Source organism: Anarrhichthys ocellatus, unplaced genomic scaffold (genome assembly GCF_004355925.1).
Source record: "Anarrhichthys ocellatus isolate YVR2014 unplaced genomic scaffold, GSC_Weel_1.0 scaffold38, whole genome shotgun sequence".
Classification (NCBI taxonomy): Eukaryota; Metazoa; Chordata; class Actinopteri; order Perciformes; family Anarhichadidae; genus Anarrhichthys; species Anarrhichthys ocellatus.
Genome location: NW_022280068.1, coordinates 3,089,514 through 3,098,995, shown reverse-complemented (window position 1 = coordinate 3,098,995; position 9,482 = coordinate 3,089,514). Strand labels below are relative to the sequence as shown.

At 40.2% G+C, this 9,482-nt stretch overlaps 1 protein-coding gene across 2 annotated transcripts; it reads left to right on the top strand.

Annotated features, from left to right (window-relative positions):
• Positions 1-3,104: 3,104 nt before the first annotated feature.
• On the top strand, positions 3,105-8,972 carry LOC116394224 (induced stolen tip protein TUB8-like). Of its 2 annotated transcripts, none has more exons than XM_031867169.1 (4): positions 3,105-3,246; positions 5,587-5,678; positions 6,715-6,739; positions 8,301-8,972. In XM_031867169.1, exons 1-4 carry the CDS (start codon positions 3,174-3,176, stop codon positions 8,684-8,686), a joined length of 576 nt encoding a protein of 191 aa, XP_031723029.1. In that variant the 5' UTR covers positions 3,105-3,173; the 3' UTR covers positions 8,687-8,972. The 2 variants fall into 2 exon arrangements, with proteins under 2 accessions (XP_031723029.1, XP_031723027.1); XM_031867167.1 differs by having other exon boundaries at positions 3,106-3,246; positions 6,715-6,778.
• Positions 8,973-9,482: the final 510 nt, after the last annotated feature.

Sequence of the window (9,482 nt, the reverse complement as noted above, 5' to 3'; positions counted from 1 at the left end):
TTGTCTGGAATTATTTTGAAAACCTTTTTTATTACACTTCAAATATTCATTTATTAGATATTTTCTCGATTCAAATGTAAGACATTTACTTTGAAATATCTCTTAATTGGTACAGTAAAAATGTCACATTTTCAGTATGGGTGGAGCCATTGATGTCCTCAACACATATATATCAGTCATTGTCTAGAATTATTGAGAAAATACTTTTTATTACACTTCAAATATTAATTTATTACATATTTTGTCGGTAGAAATGTATGACTTTTACTTTGAAATATTTCCTAATTGGTACTGTAAAAATGTCTGATTTTCAGTATGGGTGGAGTCAACAATGTCCTTAACACATATACATGATTCATTGTTTGGAATTATTGAGAAAATAGTTTTTAGAACACTTTAAATATTCAGTTATTAGATATTTTCTTGGTACAAATGTATGAACTTTACTTTGAAATATCTCTTAATTGGTACAGTAAAAATGTCTGATGTTCTGTATGGGTGGAGTCACCGATGCCTTGATTACATATACATGATTCATTGTATGGAATTATTGAGAAATATATTTTTGTAGCACCTTAAATATTTAAAAAATGTGCCATTTGCACATTGAGTTCAGAGTTTTTGCTTAGTAAAATATCTTAATTGACTGTCAGTCAGGTATTATTAATTTCCAGCAACCCTCAAATCAAAGAATAAAGACACTTTACGCACAATTTAGGTGTATTTAACTCACGAGATGCAGGTAGCATATTTTATACTTAATGTGAATATAATTCATTACATCTCATTTCCATTATGCAATATGTATACTTGGTTGGCATCTTATTCTGAAAACCGGATGTTCGTCTGAAGAAACCGGATGTTATCTGACGTTAATCTTTCCGCTAACTTTGCAAAGTCCTTCGCTCGCTCCCGATCTGTGCCGTTTGAATGCGTTTACTGTGAATTTCAGCATATAGGTGCACTAACATTTGTCTGCTGAGTTGACCACGGAGATCTGAGTGTCTGCTGACTTGACCGCAGTAACAATAGTTCTTATCACATATTAAACCAAACAAAAATCCATCTTCATAAAAACATGTTGTACAAATAATAATATTTAAACAAGCAGTGGTGGGCTGTCAGGGCCAGCAAAGCCTTCTCTGTTGGCCTAAACAGAATCACAAATTATAGCTATTTTATAATTTAAGAATTTTTCACAAATACACTACATGTATTGTAATTTTTTTCCCATTAGCTTATTTTCTCATTGCACAGCTCCTGTCTGCAGCCTGCAGCACTGCTTCCAGCACAGCTTGTTTTAAGTAGAGCTTTTATCCAATCAGATTCAGCCCCTATTTCTCCATGTAAGGAGAGGCCCAATGCCCGCTAGAGAGCCTTTGCAGTTTAAGTAAATGGGGACGATATTGTTGATTGTCATAGTCTTCAACCAATCAGATCTTTAGTTTAGTGACATGTTCTTTGACGTGCCAGTGGTATCGAGGTAGCCTCCTAAGTACGTCAGCATTAATGTGCGCCGTGATTGGTCAGTGGGCCAGCGTGACTTTTGTCAAACAGAAAGCTAACTTCGGTTAGTAAGCCTCGTACCGAACGGTTTAATACGAATACGTGTAGTGTTACACCCCTAGGAACAAATAACCGTAGCTTGCGCATCATAATGAGATTATTAGGAGCTGGCTCAAGTGTAGGAGGACAGCTCAGAAGGCCCAGGTATAAAATGCACGGCCCGCCACTGTAAACAAGCATATTAAAGCTACTGCAGATGTAAAAACAAACGCATTTAACTTACCAGAGCTGCTGTTCACTATTTAAAGACAAAGTCCATCCTCCTTTCTTTGTTAGTAAAGAGTTTAATCCCACAGTTGTTAAGTACATCCGTGCATTTTAGTTCCAGTAAGAAGTCCTTCTCGATTCATGGCCGCCAGTGAAGACAGTCGAGCCTCCCCAGTTGTATTTCTTGAATAAGTTTTAATGCATTTGAGGGCTGAACATGTCTGCTCAACAGAGGCAGCAGATATTGGGATTGTCACCGCCCAACATGTCAGGCTAGCCCACTGACCAATCACGTATGGCTAGGCTAGCTAGAAGGCCCTGGCACATCAAAGAATACGCCCAACATGTCAAACTAAAGATCTGATTGGTTAAACACTATGACAATCAACAATATCATCCCCAGTCACTTAAACTGCAAAGGGATTCACTTGTGAGTCTGCAGGCCTCGGGCCTCTCTTCTTACCTAGAGACACAGAGGTGAAATCTGATTGGATAAAAGCTCTACTTAAAACAAGCTGCACTGGAAGCAGAGCAACTGAGGAAGACAGTAGCTGTGCAATGAGAAAATAAGATAATGGGAAAAATATTTTTATAAATTATAATACATGTAGTGTATTTAAGAAAAATTATTAAATTATAAAATAGCTATAACTTTGTGATTCTGTTTAGGCCCACCACTGCTTAGAGGTGAGGTGCAATCTGCAACCTCATGTCGAGCTGCTACTATATCCTACACACTGGTCCTTTAAGTCTTTAGATCTTTTAAATATGTATATTGAATATATATTTAAATAGTACAAGTGCACTTTTACTGTCTGAAAACATCTGGTGTTGACACATTGCTGGGTGCAAACATCCAATGTTAGTATAAGAGAATACAACACGTATAATACTTACTTATTTTATTATTTTGTCTCTGCCAATCAGAGCCATGCATGGCGCAGGCCCACAATAGCTCTGGGACAGTGTGCATTATGCAACCGCAGTTCACTGTATCTTTCCACAACACCACATGGGACTGTAATCCACTTGAAACCAGCATGAGGGATGTCTGATCCTCCACAGCACAGTCAACAAGATTTCATCTCAGTATGCAGCACACCACATATTATAAACTGCAAAACCTACCCCAGAAAACTAGAACTAGATGTTATATTTACACGGTTACTATAAATCTAGATCCTTACAACGTTGACTACTTAAGAATAAAAAAACACGACCGTTGTTCTGCCAGTTCGCCTGCAGGGAGCGCGCTCGTGTACTAATCTTTCTTGAAAGGGGTTGTACTTTCTGCAATCAGCATTGGACAGCGGCTGAGTGCTCCTCCTCGATCGTCTTTAAAACCAGCTGGAAACACACGCACACGCACTCATTCACCTGCTGTTGTCTACCGAGTGAAGATGTTCTGCAGACGGGCATTGCAAAGAGTCGGGCCGCTGGCATGGAGGGCTTTCGAACCAACGTCCAGAAATGGTGAGTAGCCTTAAAAAGGTTGTCAGTTAGTGACTTCTGAGGGGAGTTCACGCGATTTGCCGTCGAATTGATGAAAGTAGAGTTAAAGGTCGCTCTCGCGTGCGTTTAGCGGCTCGACTAGATTAAAACTAGACTAAATTAATCGTTTTATTTAATGACTTGTCTCTCAGATTGTATAACTGTCTAAACCGTGCTTACTCCTACACATTTTTTTTTTTTTTTTTTAAAGTTAATTTCTGAAGCATTGATTCCTTTTAAATGTTGCTTTCACGCACTTTTCATGCGAAAAGTGTGTGAAAGTGCCCTAAAACGCTTCATTTTCACAAGGTTTCCATTGTGCAGAGCAGAAGGAGGCGTGTCCGGCTTTGGGAACACACCGTTCTTGCACATTATGAAAGGGCGCATCACTCACACACGACACAAACACTTTTTCATTTAAAGGTTTTATGAATTGCATCAAGTGCGCTTGTTTTTTTTTTAATGCGTATTCAAGCCTCGATCATTTGCAGTATTTGCAAAGAAAAAATGATTTAACGAGTGATTCTTCGTCATGACATGGTTACAAGTTGTCCTAGGACGTCTTATGTCGGGCATAGCTGCTCTCAATGTGGTCTAGCTCATAAGTGTTAGCACTCCTAAGAAGCCTATATGAAAAATGCATTTACATAATGTCTAAAACTTATAGCCAATAACTCTTCTGTTACACCTGGAAAAAAAGCTGTGTATTTTAAAACTCACTTTGTAGCATTTAAATATAAGGTGAGTGGATTTGATCACTTGGCCTTTCAGGAGGCTTTCTCTTTTCAAATGTCCTTCTCTCCCCTGATCATCCTTGACTTGGAATCTGAGCTTGTGGAATTCTGCCTGAGGTCAAACTGTTGCTTTGATTTCCTGTTTCAAAACACAAAAAAAACTCAAGCTCTGATCGAAGCAGACAAAATTAATTATACCTGCAAGCATTGGTCTTGATGAAGCTTTTTCTGTATTCTGAGAAAACTGCTGGTGTGACTGGTATACACCAGTCCTGACCTGCTGGTCAGGTCAACATATGTACTGAGCACATGTCTGCTGACAGAGGCAGCAGGAGAGCACCAACATATACATGTTATAGCAGCCATTTTGTCTGTTGCCTGACATGCGTGTCCATTTTTACAGGCTTGAACCTCACTGCAGGGATTAACTGATTACCTGTATAAATAACCTGTACTTGGCCTTGTGCCTGCATGGTGCTGCTGTGTCATGGGTATTAAGAGGACGAATGAGGGAGGACTCACTGCTACCGTGGCTCTGCATCCACAACCGGACAAAGTGTTTTCATAGTTTTAGCAGTTAGTTTAGCATAGTTTAACATAAAGACTGGAAACGGGGGTTCAACGGTATCAAAATCTGCCCAGGAGCACCTTTTTAAAGCTCAATAACTAACATGTCTTTATTTGTTACATCAGTTACTGCTTCGGGACCAAGCAATAAAACCACAATGTGTAACTTTTAGACTTTGTTTTTTGCACAGAACAAATAAACAAGATAAAACGTGCTAATCAGTGATATTTTGTGGCGCTGGTACAGAGATTCCTTGCTTTTATAGTTGGGGGCAAGTTGTCAGTGGAAAACTCAAAGGGTGAGTCATGATTTGCCTGAACACGCGTGAAACATGTGAAGGACAAAAGGGGGCGGGGTGGGCTTTACATTCTGTTCTTTCACAACTTCAGTTTGCCTATTCGGATTGCTGAGTAAACCACATGCATGTGCACATAGAGAGGGAGTGGCTCATGCTAAAGATATCTTATGTACTGTAACTGTGCATGTACACTCTGTGGCGTGGGAGAGACGGCTATCTAGGTAGGAAGAGATTAGGCTGTTTGGGACGCACGCTGGTTTATTTACGACCTCCTCTGCATGCACCACTGGCAATCCTTTAAACACCAGCAAATCTTTTCACACGGCTGCAGCCTGCCACAATTGGCCACCACAAAAATAACCAATTGGGAAGCATTTGGCAGATCCTCAGTAGCTCCTGACATGTGTTGAGGGACTAATTCATATGAATTCAAGCTCACTAGGTACATTTAGTTTGTGTGTTGGGGATTTAATTTAAGGAACAAGTTGGTGTTTAGCTTGGCTGCTCTTAAATCTTTCCATCTCCTCTGCTACAACTGACCAGGGCTCTCTTGTGTAACTGGATTAAAGGCTGGAGACATGTTGACACTACCAGAATGCAATAGTCTTGTGCAGAGTCTAAGGTCTGGGAATTTTCTGAATGAAATGCTTTGGCCAATCACTGGTTGAATAAAGGTCACTATAGTCCTAAATTACAGTTGTTGTTCTTCATTATCTATCTAGTGCGACACATGGCCTTTGGGGTCCCTGGTGGCTCATCCAACATGGCGTACTTTGTTCTGTGTGGAGGGGGCCTCACTGCTGCAGTCATCTATGTGAGTATCTGTTGCTCCATTCCAGGTTCATCTGACCTGCAAGTCTGCATTATGACCAGGCGTCAACATCCGGGTCTGAAAAGGGACATCCTCTGGTTGCAAAAAGTCTAATGTAGTCTGAGTAAATTACCCGACTTCTCACTTGATTCATTACCTCTGTACATGACTTTATGGTCTCAGTTTCTAGTGTAAAGTTTTCTTCAAAACTGCATTTATAGTAAAATGGACAGTAAAGCAGGGTATGATTAACGGGTCACTACCACACTGTTGTCTGTTTGTCTTAAAACTCTTTCAAACTGTATTTTCAATTCCTGGAAGTTAATTGCGATATTTTAGGCAACTGAAATGTTCCATTCAGTTATACTTGGTGCCACCATCTTCTGTCACTACTTGTTGCAAAAAACAAGATGGCAATGGTCAAAAACAAAGATGGTGACGACCAAAATGCTCTAAGCTTCAAAATGGCAGTCCACAAACCAATGGGTGATGTCAGGGTTACGACGTCCACTTCTTATATACGGTCTATAATTGTTACCTTTTTGCCCTTCTGATGGCATTTCTTAAAAAGGTCTTCTGCTCAAAATCTGTCGTTCAGTATCGGTGTCGAGTGTAACTTTAAAGATGTTGGTTGGAATATTACTTGAGAGCTTTAAAGGAGTAATCTCCTTGTCCTCTCCCTATTCCACACAGTAAACAACATTAAAAAGTGAGAAAGTAATTCTCAAGGAATGTAATATTGTCAAAACATTAAACTTAAACTTGCAATGCTGTACAGACAGACAGACTGGACTGTGTGTAGCAGACATCCCCACAGTCGGATACTAAATGGACATAGAAGGCTCTTTGTGCCTTTTACAAACAGAAACGAGTCCAGACAATAGCTGTCGGACTCTTGGCAAATACAAGTATATATCAGCTGTGTTCATATAAGAAAAAATATCTGTGTAAACTGGCATTTTGTAATGCTGTCATTTTTGTACTATTATCATTTGTGTGCTGGAATGTAGTAAGTACATAACTGTTCTCTTTCGCTCAGGCCTACAAGAAAGTCGGCGGTGATGGTGAGGACAAACTCGCCAACACGGCCTCCACAGCAAAGGGTCAGCTGCTGACACGCACTCACGAAACAGGCACTCAAACTCCTGAGGTTACATCTCCAAATAATACTATTATTTACAGAAAGAACAAAGTCACATTTCTTGTAAATTATATAATTATAATGTGATACGGTCACGTCGACGGCAAAGTCATTGATTATACACTTACACATTTATAGAAAAACCATGCTGCAGAGTTTTGTGAGCTAATTGTTAACCTCCGCATGCTCACAAGGACGACGCAATCTTTCTGATGTTAAGCAGCTATGTTTAGTATGTTGGAGTGCTAACGTTTGATAATTGGCACTAAACACAAAGTACATTAGCCGGACCATTATTATAAATGGCAAAACAAAATCAGACTCTTGCTGCATTTCCTAGCTGGTTCTGGCTGCACCACCCAAATATCAACACGGTAGAATGATCACTCTCAATAGCTTTATCTTGCCTGTCTGTTTAGATTTCTGTCTGCAAATCATTGGTCTATTCAGCCAGTATGAGAGATCATGACTCCGTGCCCAGAGCAGCTAACTAGCCTGTAATGGGGATAAGCAGTGTCTGCATCTGGTTCAGTTGTGTACATGCAGCCTGGAAGTGTTTTTAGTCGCAGGAGTATAAAGCTCTGCTCCCTACAGCGCTGCAGAGTGAACTGCTCTAGCTTTAAACTGGCCAGTGATCACATTATGTAACCAAGCAAAAATGTCCTGGAAACGAAGTCACATGGTCTTCATGCACATGGTGATTAAACTGATTGTGATCGAGGATCATATTGTCCTGACGCATTTAATCTGAGTACACATCACTGAGTATAATTACAGTGCAGTCAGGTGGGGGGGTTTGATTTGTTTGACTGCTTTTGAGACAAATTTTTCCTGTTGGGGCAGAACTTTCTTAATTCATCACAGCATGTTTGTGTTGAACCTAATAGTTGTGAAGAAGCGGTTATTGGTAATGTCACATGCATTGCTACTAAAGCTAGTGACATTTAGTATGTGCACTTGAGGTTTTATCAGATTCTTGTTTCACTATCTAAATAATTTGTCCTAAAACAGTTGGTTATACTAACTGAAAGATGTATAAAGAATATAAGCTCTGAGTTATTGGCTGACTAACTGAAACAAACTACTCTTTCATAGCGTTGTGCCCTTTATATGATGCGTGTTATGTCTGTAGGTTGTGTTTCGTTAATGATGAACTGGTCAGTATTGTTGCTGTAAAAGCCGGCGGTTCAATTTAAAGCATCTGTTTCCACCTCTACTCTTTTAAGGAACTGTATAAACCAAAATGTAATGTCCTGCAGTTATTGAGACCAACATCTTTAGTGAGTTCAGCAGTTGTATTTCTGTTCAGAGGATGACATGTTTGGATTAAGGAATATCCTTCATTTAACTAACATTATGTTTCACCTTTTTTATTAGACCTAAATGCTTCAACCATATGTTACCTGTTGACAGGAGTCAACTTCTTAAAATCTCAATCTTTTTATGAGGAGTTTGTATGAGGTTGCTGTTATTTATCTCTGCAGCACCAGAAGTAGCAACTCCTGCAGCTGAACCCGCCCCAGTAGAGGAGGCAGTGCCGGCCCCCGAGGTTGTGGCCGAGGTCGTCGCCGAGTCTGTTCCTGCTCCTGCAGAACCAGTAGCCGAGGCCATGTCTGAAGAAGCGGCTGCGGTGGTTGTTTCAGAGCCAGCAGCAACAGAAGAAGCTGCTGCTCCACCTGCAGCGGTAGAGGCTGCTCCCGTCACCAAGGAGGTCGCTGCCACAGAGGAGATGCCAGCAGAAGCCCCTGCAGAAGAGAGTGCCGGTATGGCAGTAGTAGATGAAGTCCTTCCTGCTCCTGCTGCTAAAGCAGAGACTGGCTCTGCAGCCCCAGAGGCTGAGGCCACCCCTGCTGCAGAGGTGGCTGCATAAAGCTGTGATGGTGCTATAGATTCCCAGGAAGTAGGGCTTGGAGTTAGTTGTGCTGTGTCCCACCTCTCTGGGCCCAGGAAAAAAAGGACTCATGAAACCCTATTTTGATAAAAGTGGGTAATTCACTTCTGGTTGTTTTTAATGAATACCAGTTAGGGGTTCATTAGTCCGGTTTTTGGGCACCTTCCTTCCCTTACCTAAGACCCAAACTACAACATTTGGCATTAGGCTGTCTGTTTAGATTCAGTTTGGAAAATTGAATTTCTATAGGAATTTTTTATAACTAGTGCAAATCCAAATTGTGGTTTGGCTGCTGTACAGTTAAGAGGAGTGAACTAGGTGATAAAAGGGATACAACTGAGTTTATGGCTAATGTTGCTCCCAGTGCCTTTTTAAACGGGACAGCCTCATATTTCTTTGCCTTATCGAAATGTCAGCATAATGAATGAATGTAGCCTGTTTTGATAAGTTGTTCAAGTTGTCTTGTGTCAACATAATTTGCACTTGGTCGTCTTCTGCTCAGCAAATGCTTACTTCCAGCTACATGCTATGAATCCTTGCTTGGGTTAGATTTAGCATGCAAACAGTAGAGATGGAACAGAAAGTCGTTTGACCAAAAACCAGTTTGCTCTTTTCCTGGCTGCAGGTCTTGGTCTTGACTAGTTGTCATTTTTCTTATGACCTTTTTTTTTTTTTTTTTTTTTTTTCCCCCCAACCCTCCAATTTTTTTTTTTTTTTGTTTTTTCCTCATTTTTAAAATTTTTTTTTTTTTTTTTTTTTTTTTTTTTTTTTTTTT

Excerpts from the sequence above, each read along its gene's own strand:
- LOC116394224 (XM_031867167.1), top strand. The coding sequence starts at position 3,174 with ATGTTCTGCAGACGGGCATTGCAAAGAGTCGGGCCGCTGGCATGGAGG. Across the intron at positions 3,247-5,586 it reads CGAACCAACGTCCAGAAATG|TGCGACACATGGCCTTTGGG; the intron begins GTGAGTAGCCTT and ends TTATCTATCTAG. Across the intron at positions 5,679-6,714 it reads TCACTGCTGCAGTCATCTAT|GCCTACAAGAAAGTCGGCGG; the intron begins GTGAGTATCTGT and ends TCTTTCGCTCAG.